Genomic DNA, 19,869 nt, shown 5'->3' on the forward strand with positions numbered 1-19,869 from the left:
AGTGTAGGACTACAAATGTAAATAGTGTTTGGAAAACCTAATGTCTGGTAAATATAATTACTCTGGGAAAAACAGTTCTCCCTCAGGTGGAATAGCTGTGGAGTGCAAATTCAGGGAAACCAATGGTATGAAGAGAAATATAGGTAAAGGCTTTATTATAACGTACAATATGCACTTGGCCCAGTTTCTCCTTTCAATGATATATTTAAGTTACGGCAACTCACAGTTTCTGTCTTGCTACCTCCTGGGTTTTTATCTAGGTCAGGGTGAGTAGGTTGGTGCTGGTAGTGATTCTCTTTCCCTCTTTACTTCATGCTGTACTTACTGATCTAATTCTGAACGTCCCAGTATCTGGTTGCCAAGTGTCTAATGACATCCCTCGCAGGACTGAAGCTCGTTGGCAGAGGACAGGTACTATCCTTCCCAAAGCAGTTGTAGAGGGATTCTCATGAAATTTTAAACTTCATGAAGACAACTGCTGAATCTTATCTACTTATTTTTACCTGACAAGAGTGTAGTAGGGGCAAAACTTCAAAGTATTGTTTCTGTCAACTCTTCAACAAAAGTAGACTTTCAAGTGCTGCATACGCTTAGTCATTCTGACTTCAGTGCTCTCCTTTTTTTTTCCCCTGCTCCGTTGGTGAACCAGTGGGACATGAACTAATTACACTTTTCAGGGACAGTGGACAACGATTATGGATTGTTGGATATGTTCCACTGTTTCTAGGGGCTTCCACATAACTTGAACGTTTACTCTTGGCTCCAGATTGTCAGGCTCTTCTCTAAGCGGAGCATTTTGTTTGATAGAGCTGTGGTTATCAAAAGGAGGAGTATAGCAAAGCTTTTGGCGAATAAACAGAGCTTTTGAGCAGAGGCTTATTCGTGCTGCTGTTGCAGAAAGAACAATATTAATGTTAAATGGCTGAACCAGAGTATTCCCAAGGAGATGGTGCAATGTAGAAGGACTTCAGAAAGCCATAGAATTTTTAGGGCTGATACCTTAATAGTAGTGTTGTGTAATTGTGTGGCGAGTTGGGATGATGCTTCATGTATTATCTATAAAAGCAAAGGAATGAGTAATTCTGTTAAAATGGGACTGAAGATGTCATGAAACTTGAGCAGTAGCATTTTCTGAATGAGCTCTGCAAGTGTGATTTATATATGGAGCAGTTAAAGAGGTGGTTTGAAATACACGCTCTTTGGGATATCAAATTTGAATTTCTCAAAGCATATGCTTTCAAAATAACCAAAAATTGAGAACAATTACTTCTTTGGATTTTTTTCAGATGGTTTGTTTGTATTAAATAAGAAGAAAACTGTGTTTAGTAGAGCAACTGTTTGCTTAAGGGTTGGGTTTGTGCAGGTTTCCTTTAATGCCTTTTTGCAGTTCCTCCCTGCTCCCCCTCCCTGCAAGTAATGCCCTGCAAGAGTCAGCACATGCTGTGAATAACTGTGGGAGTAACTGTGCTGTTCAGGTGTCCTGCCTGGGCAGCCGTTGGGCCAGACAGAACATAGCAGTGAAGCTCATGATGAAGTGTTGCCAACTAAAGATGCCAGTCTGATTTTTCTATACTTGTGGGTTTTTTTTTTCATTTCTTTCAGTATATCTGTCCAATTCCTAGTGAATTAGTGGGGAGTAATCAGAGTACCAAACTGAGTAATCATTCCCCACCATAAACAGCAAGTTGCATGGCATAAATTTCCTTGATATTTATCACAAGAGTAACTTTTGAATAGCTTTGAAATAAAAAAATATTCAATCAGTAAAAATACAGCAAAAATAAAGATTTCTCACATCAAACTTATTTCTTAGCACATGATTCAGGACTGTTGGTGACTTGCTTTAAAATGACTATGGAAAGATAACTACTTCAAAAAACCACAATTACACATGTGAATTCTGCCTCTGACAACAGTATTTTTTAAATTTTATTTTTTTATTTCATCCTGTGATATTGCACAGCTCTCTGCCATTTGTGTTTTTTTAGATGGCTGAAAATTGTGTTTTGTGGCTCCTTGAAGCATAATCAATGCAGTGTTGTGGATCCCTGTCAAGTCAGATGATAGTAGCAGAAGTATCGCTAGACAGAGCACACAGGTCACCAGCAAACAAGGGAAGACAATGGGCCTTTTATTGGGCTCTGAATGCCTGCTTGGAATGGCTGCTGATGTTCAAAGCATTGTGTGCTACTTCAGACAGAAATATGTGCCTTTTCATGGTTTCTTGTGTGATTCTAAAGCTTTTTAAAATATGGCTTTCTAAAGAACTTAAGTTAAAATTGTGTAGGTTGGAAAAAACCTTCAAGATTATCAAGCCCAACTGTAGTAGGAAGACAAAACAGCCTTTTTTTGGCTTAATCATGGTCTGAAATGCCCTTATGAGGATGTGATTCACCCTTTGTATTCCAGTCATGTTGTACACCCACTTAGTCTTATGGTCCTTTTCCATCATTCCCACTATCCAAATCCAAACTACTCTTACCTATTGTGGGTGTCTGGTTTTGGTTTAAGACTTGTCCATATTTATGAACTTTTAAGAAATTGTACATTCTTTGATAGCTCTTTAGGTAAATAAACTTACGTGAAATTTATTATTACCACCTGGTGTGGTAAATGTTTTACACTGTGTTTGTACATCTCCTGCAGTCAGACTCTGGTACAATGAGAACTTCTTGCTGAAGTGTGTATGACTAAGTAGGTTCTTTGGTAGGTTCTTTGGCTTGGTGGTTGTGTGTTGCCCATTAGTAAAACTGTTCTCTCTGTTACCAGCAACAGAAAAACACAGAGTGCCTGGCAGTTTGTTTAAATTAATTACAGTAGTGACTTAAGGCATATTTCACTTGTTACTTCTTTTTGTGGTTAGGTATTTAGCAGGAATTAGTTGCTCCAGGAAGCACTTTTGGAAGCCTGCTTTCTGAATGTTTGTAAAAATTGCAATGTAATGGCAAGGGCTGATGCCTTTAAGAAGCTTGCATCATTTTAAAATAACAGGTGTTTGTTCAGCACAGTCCTCCTCCGTTCCTGTTTGCATATTCATAGAACTGTATCTACTATGGCTTTGTAGCTGGTAATGATCTAAAGTCACACAGCACCTTGTTTTCTGAGTCCTTACAGAAATCATTGGTCACGATGGCCTGAGACTGACATGGAGCTGTGGTGGGGTTTTTTGGTTTGGATTGTTTGTTGGTGGGGGTTTTTTGTTTGTTTGTTGGTGGGGGTTTTTTGTTTGTTTGTTGGTGGGGTTTTTTGTTTGTTTGTTTTGGGGTTTTTTTGTTTGTTTTCTTTCCCTCTCACTCCAAATGCTTAGGCACTTCAGGGTGAAGATCAAGCAGTAAACTGGGAGGGAGAAATGTGAAAAACTGGGCTGTGGTTTGTTGCTGTGAGTTGATCTCCTCCAGGTTTCAATGGTACCAGTGACATGGTAATTGTGATGAGTTTCTGTGGTCTGACTTGTTTTGGGTTGCAGGAGAAGGAGGAGTAATTGGATGGCCTGACATGGGTGGGGAAGGGGACCTCCTCTTTCATTTGCCTGCACATCTCATGCTGGATGCAAACTGATTATCATGGTACAGCCCCAGGTGTTAACAGTGCTGGGTGCAGAATCAAGTAGGGGCTGTTGTAACATTTGTCTTTCTGCTTGTCTGAAATTAAGCACAATTTTTCTTTTCTTCCGTGTTTTCTGATGTTTTTTCCAATACTGAGTTGGGGTTGGTAGGGGACTGTGTAGAGTTGAACACCACCAACTCCTGCTGCTAGAGATTCTGTAAATAGCCACAAGCAGGACTTCTCTTCCTCTTGGCAATCATATGACTGCTGTTGGTATAGTTATACTCACAAATCTGAGTATGGAAATACTACTCCTGGCCCACCTCAGACTATGCACTGCAAGTTTAAAGCTACGCACATAAATATTCTGACTTTATATGTTTTGTCAGCAAAAAGTAGTGAAAGACTGGTACTATTAAAACAGTGATTCATGCTATTAACTTTTACTTTAGAACAGACTTGTGACTTTTTTTTACATTTATCTTCTAAGTTTGTATGAAGTACTAAACAATTATATTAAGTTTCATTATATCTATTATTATACTGCAAGTGACTTTAATTTTGGATCTCAGATCAGTGCATTGAACTTGACCCTTTTGTGGAGTACATTTGCAGATTGAATGTAGAAGAGCTGAGTTTGAGGTAGGAACTACTTAGCTTAGCTCTAAATTAGCTATTTAAATACTAATTTAAAAATATATCTTGATCATTAGATCTCTTTCCTGTTGTTGTTTGTCTCAATCTAGTAGATGATAATAATGTTGGTAATAAGGACTGTTAGGTGTTGAATATGCAATCAGGCTATTTAGAACTGAAACATCAAGTATGAAATACATAGTTATGATGTCTGCCTAATCTCTCTAATCCTGAGCAATCTCTGAAATGACCTGTAAGATTTATCATGTTTGTCAGCTAGCTCTCCCTGGCCAGGTGAAGAGGAAAACCTGTTTGGGGAAGATGCTGAAGTGGAAGTATCACAGCTTCTACCTTGATTTGCCAGCTTTCAGAGCAATCCATTTTGCAGCTCTTGGTTGTCAGAGCCTGTGCTTCTCCTGAAGGTCACTGGGGACAATGTTGAAAACCTGACACTTGTAGGGATAGAGGGCATCTTTGTAGTAGGCATGTAAGAAGGATGGTCAGGGCTATTTCAGAAAGGGTGTGGGAAGAAAGAGTATGCATCTTAAAAACAAAGCTTTTTTGACTCTGCTTCTCTGGAAGAAACCTGTTCTAAGAGGGCACTCAGATTTTTGAGGGCAGCTAATATTTGGTGTTGTTGTTTGGGTGCATATTCAGGTTACTTGCAGAATCGTCTGAAGGGCTTAAAATATTTCAAGTTAAAACTCCTACGTCTTGTTTAGTTTTGAGATTGCCTTTCCTCTTGTTTTGCTCAGGAATTGAAGCTTGAATATACTGAGAATTTTGCAAGTGGTTCAGCTTTTGCTCACTCACAACTCCAGTTAGAAAATTATATTGGAGCAAGAGTACTTTTACTCCTTCTCTCATACCATCACTCAAATGTATATGGTATTGTAGGAACTACATCATGGTAACAAAGTTTGTTGGAAAAACAGTTCCTGTTCTCAAACAGTAATTAAAAGTATAAATAAACCTTGGATCCTTTAAAATCTACTATCTGGGGCTTAGAACATATGGAATCTGTTGAAACAGTTTAAGCCCTGAAGTACAGTAAGGGAATGTATAGAATTAGGTGAAGGAGAAGAATCTTAAAGATTATAAGTAGAAATCAGGTGCTTTGCGTTTCATGAGTACCTTCTACAAATGTTTTGTAAAAACATTTGTGTTGGATGGTGAAATTGGATGCTGGGATTTGCTTGCCTTGCTGAGACAGATGGTCTCTCAACTCTAGGTATTTAGACCAGTACATGGTGCACCAGTCAGTTGTTACAGCAGCTCAGTCTGGAATATAAATTATGTAGTCACACACTTTAATGGTCTAATGTATTAATAATGATAAACTTAAATAGTTAAACTTTGAATTAAGGTATTTTGTCTGATCAATCTGCATTGTTGTGGTTTTTTTATTAAGGTGTGCAAACAGATTTGGCTAGGCCTATTTGATGATAGATCATCAGCAATTCCAGACTTCAGGGATCCACAGAAAGTAAAGGAATTTCTACAGGAAAAATATGAAAAGAAAAGATGGTAAGATACCTTTACAATTTTAAAGATTGCCTCTATGATGAGAAATGAAGATGGACTGTTTGATGTCATTTGGAATGTGCTTTCCTTCTTGTGTACTCTTCAGACTAGATTGCATAGTTCTGTAAACTGAAATAATTTCTGAACTTTATTCAGAGCGCCTATAGGAAGCAGAGAAGACAAACTAAAGAAGTTTCTCAATGTTCATATTGATGGAACAGAAATGGCTTAAGAGCATGCCAACAACAATGTAAAGTAACAGTTTTGCAGATTATTATTTCCCATCCTGTTTATGTTTTGTATTGAATAAGTGCTAAAAATATTGATGACTTTAAATTCTAGTCCATTTTAAAAAAAATCTCAGCTATATTTAAAGAATGGGTATTTTGCAAACTACTGACAGAATCTATTGCAGGATCAGGGGTTCAGGAGCAAAGCTGAGATCTGCCAGTTCTCACACTTCAGACTTAGGAGCATTGAGTGGAACTTCTCATATGAAACTTGTAAAAACCATTGCTCTTCTTGAATGTAGGTATGTTCCTCCAGAGCAAGCAAAGGTGGTGGCATCAGTCCATGCATCCATATCGGGGTCTTCTGCCAGTAGTACAAGCAGCACACCTGAGGTGAAGCCACTCAAATCTCTCTTGGGAGAAGCTACACCCGCACTGCACTTAAACAAGGGCACACCTAGCCAAGTGAGTAATGACAGCTGAGGAGCACAGAACTGCTCTGCAGTCCGTGGCACTCTTTTCAGTGGCACAAAAATTCTTGCAGTAACAACTGCTGTGATCTGTAGGAACTAATACGATCTCTGTATTTCATATATTTTATTGAAGTATATACACATTTGCAGATCAGGTACTAAATGAAGTTTGTTTCTATTGACCAAATTGAATTTTTGGTGGTTATTTTTAGTAAGCAGAGTTTTCCGGTGTGATAGGATTAATTGGTTGTCTTTTGCATGAGTATCTCTAAAGTTTGGACCTAATGTGTTATATTTTCATCTTTGTTTGTTCTATTTGAAAACAAGAAAATGACTTATGCTGTTAACCATGAGATTAGTAGTGAATATGTGGATGAAAGCATGCCATGTTTATTATTGCTTCCTTTGCATCTGAAACTGTCTTAAGTGGCTTTCAGGGGGTGTCTGTATGCTGTAATGTAAAGTCAAACAACACTGTGTACTTAAATTTTTGGAGGGAAGACAGTTTTTTTGAAAACTGCCATCAGGATACATGCACCTCTTGAATGGACCTCTTGGAACTCAAACAGTAGAAAATTGCAACTTCAAGCCTTGCTATGAAATTCTTCAATTTTTCTCTACTTATACTGAATTATAAAGATTTTTTCAGAATGTAGTGAATAACTGTTTTCCATCTTGTAAAACTAAGTTTTATTGCTTGTATTTGTACAGTATTCACAGTTTCAATTACAAAATCTGAAGTTGCTAATAATATATCACTACTCTTTTCTTCCGGGTGTTATTAAGCCACGTAAATCTGCTGCAGAGTTCCTTTAAATCCAGACTCGTAGCATAGATAGTCTTCCTCATACTATAGGAGGAGGGTGTGTGCTACATACAGCATCTTAAACTTCAGGAATAAATGTCTTGTTAAAGAAATAAGCTTTGTCTAGCCCTCTAATATTTTGTAAATGTCAGTTCAGTAAAATATCAACTTTTTGTACTAGCTAATTGAAATGTTGTTTGTAGTCTCCTGTTGTAGTTCGATCTCAAGGACAGCAGCAACAAGAAAAGAAACAATTTGACCTCCTCAGTGACCTTGGCTCAGATATCTTTGCTGCTGCTCCTCCTCAATCAACCGCTACAGCGAATTTTGCTAATTTTGCACACTTCAACAGTCATACAGGTAGGTATTGGACCAGTGTATCTCTTTTAAATGTATAAAATGTAGTTTTAATTTTGATGACTTTTGACTAAACTTCATGAGGTGTATGTAATCTCTGTGCCTTAGGTATGTTGTATTACTCGAGATTTCTTTCAGGTCTTTATAGTTGAAGACAAAGACTGACAATTCTGTTTTCGGAAGTGGGAACTGCTACAGCTATTTCCTACAATATGTATGATTACACTGTTTCTGCCTACTGCTAAACTTTAAATTCTTCAGGGGAGAGAGTGAGAGGATGAGTAACAAAATGTTGGGAGGAGCTGATATTAGATGTTTAATTTTCTTTCTGAAAATTATTAGGAAAAGCATTCATGAAAAGCAAGCAGATACAGAGACTTTAAAGGAGTTCAAATGCATTGATAATAACTGCCAGTTTGTCAAAAGAAAAACCAAGGCTTGCCCAGTTTAAAGAGTGACCTCCTCTTTTGTGTGTGTGTCTATTTGAAAGCTGAGTACTGCCCATGTGGGTAGTATTCTGTAGGTTCAGGAAGAATAAACAAGCCTTGAGCATATGTATTGATTGAGGAAGGGGGATAGGCCTTGAATTCTTAGAGGATGACTTCAGTAAAATATATTGAACCCTCAGGGTTTGTTTTTTTTTCCAGCCAAAGGCCAAGAGTAATAGAAGTCTATCCTAAAGAAAAAGTTGATTCTGTGGTCACTGAAGTTTGTTGTTGCTAACTTGCATTGTAGTTGTGGGAAAGCACCTTTGACTGCCTGGTCTGAATGGGCTTTTTATGTAGTTGTTCTGAGGGAAACTGTGATGCTGCTATGCTGCCCAGAATAAGAGAGATTTATTGCACTTCAGTCCTGAAACTGTTAGCAGCCAAGATAGTGTCATGGACAGGACTTTAGATTCACACCTGAGGACCTGGGCAAAATACCAAGGATTTCTCCAAATTAATTTTTGGAGGTGTGTTTAACTGGGAGAACTTGTGCTGACTGGCCAGTGCTGTATTGTGTTACTGAAAAGGCTGCAGATGGTTAATTTTTCTAATAATTTCTTTCCAAAGTTGTTGCTGAATAATTCTTCATTTATATACACCTTATTATTCCTTGTGCTTTTTTAGGGAGATGAAAATTCCATTAAAGCAGTATTTCAATACGGTGTTCAAAGTCTAGGTAAAATTGCATTGCATCTCTGTTGGGTAATTTTTAAAAGGATAAAAAGCTATTGGAACACTCCAGAATAAATACGATCTGAGGAAAGAGTCTGTTAATTTCTGGTCCCAAACTAACTGTTGTGGTCATTCCCACGACTTCTTTCCGTAAGTTTTAGAGCCCAAAGCAGTTTCAGGGCTTGTAAATCAGTTTCTAAAAGACAAACCTGATTATGAACGTGGGATAGCTGAACTAGTATTGCACTGAGGGTGTTTTCTGACTTGCTATAGTAAAATGCTTGTAAGCTTGTCTTGTGTGCAGTAAGTACAGGGTAGTGTTAGTGAAATGAATAAAATGTTGCAGACTCTTCCTTTAGAACAGAAGGAGGGTTGATCAGTCTGTCAGCTTTGGCAAAAATGAGTTTGAAATGCTCATTAAGGAGCTGTATAAACATGTAATTTTTGTTAGCAATTACACACTGCAGCGGAGGATGGGAGAATTTGCACTTAGTTTGGCACTACTTTCTCAAAGTTTATGGTCTGGTGTTCTTGATTTAGGGCTTGGTTTTAGCTGTGTGTATAGGGGATGGACTTCTTCCCCTTCATGTACACAACACTAACTAAAGAAATCACTGAAGAGATCAGCAAACTTAAGATCCTTCAGTATAAGTTACTGAGTGCATCAGCTGATAATAAAATACTAACAAACTTCTGTAATCTATGAAGTGTAGGTGTAAGTCTTGAAAATTATTCAGGAACTGCAATTTGTGATGTTTCTGCTTCCCAAGTTCTTTACTGTGTTAAGCTGGTTCAGGGTATTATTGCTTATGGAAGGGGAAACAAACTAACCTTATGTTTACTGTCTGTATTTAATTTACGAAGTTTTGTAATTTGTGCAGAACTGAGATTTTGAAGATGGTACATGACTGGTATGTCTTTAGTTTATAGATTGATAATAGCAACAAGGATCAAAATTTTTGGCGTGTAGATTTCTTACAAACTAATGGAATAGAAGACCTGCACAAAAGATTTTAGGAAGGTGTAGTGACACAGCACAACTCTATCACAGATAAAGTGGGAGAAGAGACTTTATCTAGAAAAAGCAAAATAGTTTGACATACTTATTTTACTTTTTACTTTTTTTACTTTAGATATATGTGGATTTTATTTTAGTTTTTTTCTGTTTTGCAGTGTTTCATGCCTTCACTGCACACCAGGTAGTGCAAACCGCACAGAGCAAACTGTGCAAAGACTGTAGGGGCAGCTGGCATTGCCATGACTGGTGATGTCATCCCTGGCTTTAGCCCCATCCCTGACACTGCCCCCTTGGTTTGCAGTGTCAAGAGCAGCTCTAAGTCCATGGCAATCTGCAATCCCTGGCAGTCCCTGAGCTTGCTTAGGGTTGTTTTTGGGTTTTTGCGTGGAGAACTGAATTTTGGAATTGGCAATCTACATGTTGTCCAGGTGCAGCAGAGTACAATTACCTGGTCTTTACCTTTATGCTACATTTATGAACGTTGAAACTTTAGTACATAAAATAAAGCAAGATTAGTATCAGAATACTCTATTGAAGAGTCTTTACAGCAATACTGTTTGAAATGCGCTCACTTGAAAGTCATACTGTGTGTGTCAGCTCTTGCAGTAAAATGGAGTGTTTTGTAATGTAACACACTCCAGTTTTTAATTTGGACCCAAAAGGTATTTCATTTAAGATTCTTGACATAGTTTTCTGTTTGTGTGAGTGGTTAAAATGAATAATCTTGCCCTTACTCTAGGAGTGACATTTATGTACTTAATCCTATTTGGTCAACTAAACATCAGTCTCTTGTCTATCCAATTGACGCATTAGGATGAAAGTATCACTTTCATTTTAAAATGAATTCTTAATCTATTCCTATTAAAAAGTTACTGGTTTAAAAACCAAACCAACTCAAACTTCAGAATTTGGAATTAGAGTCCATAAAATGCTATTTGAACCAATACAGAGGATATAATAGAAGTAATTTTTTGTCTGTTTGAAGTGTGCCAAGAGAAAAAGTTGGCACAGAGGTGAAAATAACTTTACCAAGATCTTGCTTTCACTTTAGTATTTTTTTTCTCCTTGTTGACTCTCATGCTGTGGTGGGTGGACCTTGCCTGATTCTAGGTGCCCACGGGGGCTGTGTGTTCACTCTCTGTTCAGCAGGGTGCAGGGAGAAAACACAAAAAGGTGATGAGTCAAGAGAAAGTTACTGTCCTGGGCAAACCAGACTTGACTTAGTTTATTGACACTTAATAATAGAGTAGAATAGTGAAAAATAAAACCAAACCTACCTTCATCCCTTCTTGTGAAATGTAATTTCACTCCTGAATATTTTAGCTCCTCCTCATGAGGGGGCTGGGGAATGGGGATTGCAGTTACTTCACAAGATTTCATCTCTGTCACTACTTCTTTCCTGTTCCCCTGCTCCATTGTAGGGTCCCTCCCCTGCAGTGGGATATGGTCCTTCTCAAACTTCTTGGAACATGAACCCTCTCTATGGGTGTCAGTTCTTCGAGAACTGCTCCAGCAGGGGTCTTTTCCATGGGGTGCTGTCCTTCAGGCAGGGTCACAGCTCCTGCCAGAAAACCTGCTCCAGTGTGGGCTCCTCTTCATTAGCCAGAGCTCCTGCCAGGACCCTGTTCCAGCCGCGGCTTTCCATGAGCTCCAGCCTCCTCATGCCCTCCCTACCTGCTCTGCCGTGGCTCCTCCACAGACTGCAGTGTGAATGTGTTACACTGTGGTCCTTCATGGGCTGCAGTGGGGCAGCCTTCCTCACCATGGTCTTCTCCGTAGGCCTGGAGCATGTCCTTTCCTCCCTCTTAGCTGACCTTGGTGTCTGCAGTGTTTTCTCTTGCGTTTTCCTCTCTCCTCTCTCTGCCACAGCTGCTGCACACTGGTTTTTAACCTTTTTTAAACACAGTGCCTCAGAGGTGCCCCCAGCTCTGCTGGTGGGCTCAGCTTTGTGCAGTGGCGGGGGCAGTTTTGGAGCTGCAGCAGCTGTGCAGAAATGGGGGCAGCTTCTGTTCTCTCCTCATAGGGACCACCCTGACTGCTCCCTGCTACCAAAACCGTGCCCTGTAAACCTAATGCTCATGCACACAGTTTATTAAACGTGGTATCGAGTCCAGCCAGACATCACCCTCTCTTCCAGTCTACCCTGGGAAGGAAAATGCATGTACTTCCATTTATATTAGCAGCATTGTGGAATACAGTAGTTTGTATTAAAATGTCCTTTTAGGTTTTAAATCTGTAGTACAGATGCTTTTGAATAGAAATTAAGTGAAATAATACAACTTTTAACTAGTACTATCAGACTATTAAGTTACAGTACTTAAGCAATCAGCATAATTTATTCTCTTTGTATATACTTAACCTGCAAAATCGCTCCAGAATAAACAAATTCTAACCTAAAAATATAATGTATTGCCATCTGTTATTCCAGAAGGTTGTTTCATGAGCTTTCTTTAGATAGTAACTCAAGTTATCTATATAAAAAGGTTTGGTTTGCATTTGATTAAAAACATTTTTTCCTTTCTTGCTTATAATAGAGTTTAAGGGCTTCTGTGGAGTTTATCAGCTAGGCGTGCCAATTCCTGTTAAATCTATAGATGCTTGAATGTCCAGCTGTTCAAAATTAGATTAGTGTTAACTTCTATTTTCTCCTATAGTATGGCACAAAAGGAAGGTGAAAACTGAAATTCTGTTTGAAATTTCCTTGGATTTTATTTTGTGGATACACTCTATGAATGCTATCTTCTTGACATTGGTATTGATTTTCCATATTTCTGTACTCTGATTTAGTTTTTTTAAAGACTGAATTTTCCAGTTAAATGAATTTATAAACCTAGCCAAAACTATTCAAGTGGTGCCAACCAAAGTTCACCTGAGGAAGAAGCACTTTGTGTATGAGGAATTTGAATTGCCAATATGTTACAAGAATACCTTCTAATTTTTATTCCAAAAGAAATGTTCGGTTAGCCCACAAGTTCTAGATTTGGAAACTATCTGGTATTCTGTTCTTTATGGCTGTTTTTTCCTGAGCAGCCAGCACTGCAAACACTTAGGGTAAGCTGAAGTAGACTCCATCAGGTCATGCAGTTGTGAGTAGCAGCTTGTGTAAGAAGGACAGAAGTAGCATTAACAGGTACAGCTCTGTGAAGGTGGTTTGTAAAAGCTTGTTCAAAGACAACTTCCAATCATACAATAACATACAATTTTCTTCATGTAAAAAGAAGTACGTGGTAGGACATAACTCTTGGAGGCTGTCATGACCATGAATTCAGTTAATACATCTGTTTTTGTGTTTATTTCCCATATCCATTAACATGTTTTGTTCCTTTGCGATTTACAGCGCAGAACTCTGCCAATGCAGGTTTTGCAAACTTTGATGCATTTGGACAGTCTAGTGGCTCGAGTAATTTTGGAGGTTTCCCCACAGCAAGTCAGTCTCCTTTTCAGCCCCAAAATACAGGTAGAACTCCTAGCACTTTTGATTAATACTTAATTGAAATAATCCTTACCTTTATGTTGGAAGGTATTGAAGTTGAGTTTTTCTTGCGTCTGCCTGCTTTAATGAGATCAAGCCATCTGAAGCTCTGGGGAAACTCAAAATGAATTCCTTGTGTTTGGTGTTGATTTTTTTTTCCCCTAATGCTGCTCAGAAGTCTGATTTATGGCACTGTGTTTGTTAGCTCTACACCTGAAATAATTATGAAAAGAATGAACGCTACTGCTTTTAATAAGTATTGAATTGATTCTGTCTTCTAAGAGAAGCACTTTGGTAGATCCAAAAGGATGTCACAGTACCAAAAAAGTGTGTGCCTATGCATATGTATAGCATATGCACACACTTCAGTATGTTTGACTTCATGTGTAGAGCCTATTGCTGAGATTTATTTTGCTTTCCTTTAATTTGATCATGCTTTAGAACTTCTGCTTGAGTTTACACTTGCTGTTTGTCTAGATCTTTGGCTGACTGACTTTCTTTTCCTTTTTTTTTTTCTTTTGAGTGTGTGTTGTTTTAAACTTTTTTTTCAAATTTTCTTTTTCCCTTCTTATGTTAACTTTAACCCACACACAATTTCTGGCTGTCCAGCGTTCAGAACGCTTTCATCTAGCTGCAGTTTTGGTGAATTTACTTCAGCTTTTCCTCTCCAGGCTGTACACAGTAAGTTCCACGCAGTGGAAAACTCAGCTTGCTTCATTTTATGCCATTGTAGTATAGCGCTTCCATTCCTACTGTTGCATATGTTTCAACTTGTTGATTATGCTTTTAGAAAGTTGTGTTTCTGTTTTAGAAAGTACTGTAGTGTGAGTGGAATCATCAACCAACTGTTATAAAATATGATACACTTAATGAAGCAACTCATTTAAATTTAAGTACATGACCTGCCTAGATTAAATTGTCTGGACAATGAAGAGATGGAACCTCATGGTATCATGTTTGATCTGAAGTTCAGTTGTGTGGACCCATATCAGATTTCTAAAATTGATTTATGTATCTCTGATGTCAGTGGAGACTTGTTATAAAAGAGCTGTGTTGTGTCTTCCCCCTCACCTCTTTCCTGATTGGATGCAGTCTAAAACTCTCTCTAAACCTGGGCATGAAGTCATACAACTTTTGGACTTCCAGGCACTGTTTCTTACTTAGGATGATGGCTGACATCTGAAATGACTAAACATTGAACCACTAAGTAAATGGAAATAGTAGCTATTTAATAGCCACATATGGTAGGGAAATGAAGCTTCTGTGTTTTGAATATTAAAGATTAAGACAAATACATCTTTTTCTAGTAAGATTTTAGTATTGAAATTACTTAGAAATAGCATATAGTTTTCAAGATCAAATTATGACTGTGATTTAAAGTGTTGAAGTTTGGGGTGTTTATCCCTGATGTGCAGTCCAAAAAATATATTACAATTTTTTTCTGATGACCCACTGAACTTTGAAGGAAATGGGAAGGAGTCTTAATTGTGTTGGATGGGGCAGGCAAACACATTGCCTCATGTAACCGCAAAGGGAGGGTTATTGTGTCATCAGTTACAGTTGGAGAGACTTTCTAACTTTGGAGCATTGATCATGTTTAACTTAATTTGTTACAGGTGGAAGTGCTGGATCAGTGAATGCTAATTTTGCCCACTTTGATAACTTCCCCAAATCCTCCAGTGCTGATTTTGGAGCCTTCAATGCTTCTCAGAGCAACGCCACAGCAACTGCAGCCAGTAAAGCTGCAGTGAATAAACTGAATCTTCAGTCAGCTGACAAATATGCTGCTCTTGCTAATTTAGATAATATCTTCAGTGCAGGGCAAGGTATTAAACTTTATTATTTGCCATGATTATTCTCTATGTGTATAGTTACCACAAGGATGGCTGTGCTTGTCAAAGTACTTGTAACTGTATTTCAAAATTTCCCTTGTCTAAGTCATCAGTAGAGTTTTGTGTCAATGTACCCTTAATGTGCAAGATGTAAGTTTTAAGACATCAGTCCAAAAGGATGTCATTACAAGACTGCTTTTTGGGAACCTATTTCCCATCAAGATGAAGAACTCTGAATTAAAATATCTAAATAATCATTACTGCAGTAATGAAAATGTATAAAAATACAAATATATATTTTATATTTGTACTAAAACCTATAGTGGATGCTCTGGAATGGAGAGCTGCAGTTGTTGCAAAGAGCTGCCAGAGCAACTTTCTTACCTCTCTGCCACAAAATGATTTGGCTTTAGTTTTTCATAAAATAGTAGCAGTGATACTTGGATTTAGTTGATAGTAAATTAAAGAGAAAAAGCTAGTTATTCTATTACTCAAATGTATTTCTTCTCAAATGGTGTGTAAAAACTTATTTTCGTTTGTACTGTAAGGCTTTGTTCTGAAATGGATTATTTGATGTTAGGTGTTCCATTAATTTTCTAGGTGAAGCTGAATGGATTATTTTTCTAGGAAAACAAAAGCTCTCTGGGGCTGCAGAGTACCTACAGAAGCAGGACATTTTGCTAATAACTAATGTTAAGCTTGTTAAACACTTTTTCTTCTATGCCCTAGTGCATATTTAATTTTTAAGTCTACAACCATCTGTGAACTTTCATTTAGTTCTCTATATTGGCAGGGCAGAAACTGAAACAATCTTCAGTACTTTGAATCTTCTTTCTTTCTTTCTAGGTGGGAGTGAGCAGGGAAGTGGCTTCAGCACAGCAGTGTCATCAGCAGGCCCTGCGTTGTCAGCCCCCAATCAGTCAAGTGCATCTTCAGACAAGTATGCGGCTCTGGCAGAGCTGGACAGCGTGTTCAGCTCCACGGCCACCTCCAGTAACGCGTACACTGCCACCAGTAACGTCAGCAGGTATGCTGCCAGGGGCTGCTGAGTCCCCACACTGACTGCAGCAACAGCACAGAAGTAGCTTGAAGTCATTTCTCAGATCTGTTATCTAAATGAGAAAGCATTGAATGAGTTTAGAGGTACTACTGAAACTGCATCTCTTGTTTTAAATAATGGCAGTACTGAGGGATATTCTAGAAGTACTGTCGGCAGAATGTTCTCTGCACCTTTTTAGTTGTGATATGCTAAACCTGTTAGATGGTAGCACTTTGCTATGCAGAGTACTTGCATGCATACTCAAAATCATAGGATCATGCATGAAAAAATTTCAGATACTTTTAGTGCGAATGGTGCCACCCATTTATTTTCTAGATCACTGAAGTAACAAATACCAAATGCCTGTTAGTGACTTGGTATTGCAAGTGCCCCTAAGGCTTCTGCTTTGCAACCTTTATACTGTTGGCACTAGCTCAGTATTCCTTCTCCTGCTGTTGGTGGAGATGCTCAGCACTAGTGAGAGTGTCTGACCCTGGTATCAGGGAGGTACATTGCATTCTGCAAACTGCACATAAGTGTTCATCCCCTTTCTTTTACATGCCAGCAGTAACTGTAAATTGTATTTAATTATTAAACAAGCAATTCTGACTTCACTGAATGAATTGTATAAATTATTTCCAGCAATGCTTTTGGAACAGTACCTGTGGCTGCTACTGCACAGACACAGCCTGCATCTTCAAGCGTGCCTGCTCCATTTGGAGGTATGTGAGTGTTACTAACACTCCTTGGGGACTGAAAGCAAGCAATCTACTGATTTTTAGTTGATAATGCTGTACTTTGATACCACTAATACTGAAGTTAAGAAAAGTACTATTAACAAAAAAATACTGCTATCCAAATAACTGTTTTTAATGTATTTTCTTACAAATTCCGGATCTTTCATGTGATTTTAGGTATTTATGTATCTTTGTATAAAAGCTGTGTAGACTTCGTGTGAGTCAGATTGGCTGTTAGAGAAACACTTAACGTAATAAAATGTCTTTAATCTTTCAGCAACACCTTCCACAAATCCATTTGTAGCTGCCCCTGTTGCCCCAGTGGCACCTTCAACAAATCCATTCCAGACCAATAGCCGAGGAGCAACAGGTTAGGAAAAAAAACATTGAGTGTTTGAGAAATTTGCTTTAAAGAATTGCATTGATTCTTTTTTCCTGTATCTGTATAATTTGTTTCTTAAAGATTTTCTGTATTATGTGTCCCTTGTCTATTTGACATGTTGCGTGGTTGCTCAGTGTTGAGGTGCAATTCTAGGATTTCAAATGGTGGCCATGAAAAATGTCAAAATGATCTGTTAGTGCTCTACCTATTTGTAGTCTGTGTATCATCAGCTGAGTTCCTTCCAAGACTATAACCTTGGCTTTAGAGCATGCTTTATAGCAGGTAGCGCTGAAATCAGGGATCTTGAAAGCCCTTCTTTTTAATTTTTTTCTTTATTTCAAAGTGCTGAAAGCTCTCAAAACCAAAGAGCTGGAGCCAGAACCAGTAAAGACAAGGCTCTTGGGATGTTAGCTCCTCACCAGTACACTTACTCAGTACATTGGTGTCTCTTTTTTAAAGCATACGTTTAATCTTTACACTCATTTTTTATATTAATTTTCTGTGGGAGGATTCTGTAGAATCATAATTCCATGGGCAAAACTTAATTACTTTTCAAAAAGGCAAACTTGCACTTTAAAACTATGAACTTGGATTTAGATGGCTGCTAGGTTATACTGATTTTCCTCTCCAGAGCTAAATTTTGACACTTCTATCTGTTAGCTGGACTTCAACAGATAAAAATCTGCTGATTATGTGCATTTTGACATTGAGCTGTGGTTTGCTCAATGATCTAGGTAGGCTGAGTTAAAAACCGAATTGATAAATTTGTGTCTTCTGCTGAAATTCATTCTGTTTGTAGTCCCTTTTGAGATACTATGCAGCTAAACTTGTTCAGATATTTAATGCCCGAATTATTTTAATCTCATTCCTAAGAGGGCTATTTGGATCATCATTAAGAATTTGTAGCATCTTTAGATAAATTTCTTTGAATATGGCAACTCTATCCTTCCACCTTCTGTACAGTTGTCCCTGGCTTGCTGAGGTTCCAAGCCTTTGGCAGCCATCCTGATTCTATACTAGGTGACAGAGATAATGTCTATAAGTAAAATAAGGTTCAGCCCCTTTCATTGTAAGGCATAAACTTACGGCTTATCCTTTTATGTTTTCCTCCTGCATGAACTTTGCTATTTAGTACATGGGAGATCTGTTTTGTAGCGCTTATTTCTGATGGTTTTCTTACACTAAACTATTGCTGGTTATGCTATTGATTAACTGTTTGGTACATATATGTGTATCTATTTCTCTCTCTCTCTCTATATATATAACTAAGAAATGTCTGTTCAAGAGTGTATAAATGATTTGACATTATCTGGTCTCTTTGTGGCTTCCATAAGGCCTCTCGGGAGCAATGCACTCTCACATATTTCCTCAGGCTCATTTTGGTAGGTGGCCACATTTGGTATCAAGTTTCTTGTGGCTAATTGTTCTTGCTTGTAAAAGCTTATTGACAGCTATCTGGTTCTCTGCACGAAGAATTGTGGAAGACTTGACTTCCACAGTGTTGTGGGTGTGGGTATTTGGCAACTGGGCTGAGGGAGAGAAGAGCATACATAGACTTCCTGTTGAGCAACCGAAACAAAACCATTATTGATATCCTCCATGGTCACCATATAGTGCTAATGAGTGACTGTTGAAGTTTCTGCCAACAATAGTTTGATGCCTTTTGGGATATCCAAAGTCCCCTGGTGATTTTGTTGTGTTTCTGTTTGCTGTTTTAGCCAAGTTTGCTGTCGAGTAGCTTCTCTGCTCACTGTAGCTTGAGAACAGTGTTAGTAATTAGTTTTGTGTGCACCTTGTCAACAGTTTGTCTGTATAATGTCTTGCCCTTGAATACTTTTGGGGTAAATTTTTCAACTGATAGTTAAGCTATATTCAATAAATTAATTTTATTAGCTTTTTTAAACAGTTGAGCTTGCATAAAATGTAGCTTGTAATATTTCAAAAGAGAAGTCCTGTTTAACTAGCATAGAATACCTGCTGTCTGTATTTGTACCAAAAATCCTCCAATGTACTTCTCTTTTAAAGAATAACTCCCAAAAGACTGAATAATGGTTTTGTTGCTGTACTTTTGCACCTAGTGTGCTTCTATTTATTTGCTGAAGGCATGGGGAAATGCCTATGAGCTGTGTGTTCTTTACTTGAAATGTTCAGCAGAGAATCAGATGAAAAGTTTTGGGTTCTTTTTGTTTTAAGTTCTACCTCAACAGTAAGAGGGTTTGCAACAGGAGCTTTGTGTGCCAATAGTGTGCATGGTGAGAATTTCCTTAAAGACATTAAAGATGGGATGAAAAAAGGGGATGCATGTATCCCTTTGATTTTTTTTTTTTTATATGACCTCCTGTAGTGCAGCTTGAAGTAGGAAAATCCTTTCATGCTTTTCTCAGAAGGAGAAAAACAGAGGGGGGCTTAGGCTGCCTGAACCTGCTTGCTTCTTACATGTACAGACTTCTACCAGAAAAACTGTGGGGAAAATATATGATAACATTGAGAACAAAAAATATTTCCTCTTCCGAAAGAATATCTGATTGTGCTGGATCTACTAAATTTTAAATAACTTCATTCATTTTTAAAGTGGAAAAGTAAATTATGCACCCAGTTGGTGGTGATCTGAGTGAACAAATCAGTTCAGGGGCTGTAGAAGTTGAACGAAACTTTTGT

At 38.0% G+C, this 19,869-nt stretch overlaps 1 protein-coding gene across 3 annotated transcripts in view; it reads left to right on the plus strand.

The window, feature by feature from the left end:
- Positions 1-19,869, plus strand: part of AGFG1 (ArfGAP with FG repeats 1) — a 36,538-nt gene that overhangs the window by 14,590 nt on the left and 2,079 nt on the right. The window contains exons 3-11 of one of the 3 annotated variants that reach the window (XM_069023843.1): positions 5,594-5,709; positions 6,239-6,401; positions 7,418-7,574; positions 13,087-13,206; positions 13,831-13,902; positions 14,838-15,047; positions 15,900-16,080; positions 16,735-16,814; positions 17,107-17,199. In XM_069023843.1, the coding sequence (XP_068879944.1) occupies positions 5,594-5,709; positions 6,239-6,401; positions 7,418-7,574; positions 13,087-13,206; positions 13,831-13,902; positions 14,838-15,047; positions 15,900-16,080; positions 16,735-16,814; positions 17,107-17,199 (1,192 nt within the window). The remainder of the gene's footprint in view (positions 1-5,593; positions 5,710-6,238; positions 6,402-7,417; positions 7,575-13,086; positions 13,207-13,830; positions 13,903-14,837; positions 15,048-15,899; positions 16,081-16,734; positions 16,815-17,106; positions 17,200-19,869) is intronic. The other 2 variants (XM_069023844.1, XM_069023845.1) reach the window with 2 other exon arrangements.

This window comes from Aphelocoma coerulescens, chromosome 9 (assembly GCF_041296385.1).
Source record: "Aphelocoma coerulescens isolate FSJ_1873_10779 chromosome 9, UR_Acoe_1.0, whole genome shotgun sequence".
Classification (NCBI taxonomy): Eukaryota; Metazoa; Chordata; class Aves; order Passeriformes; family Corvidae; genus Aphelocoma; species Aphelocoma coerulescens.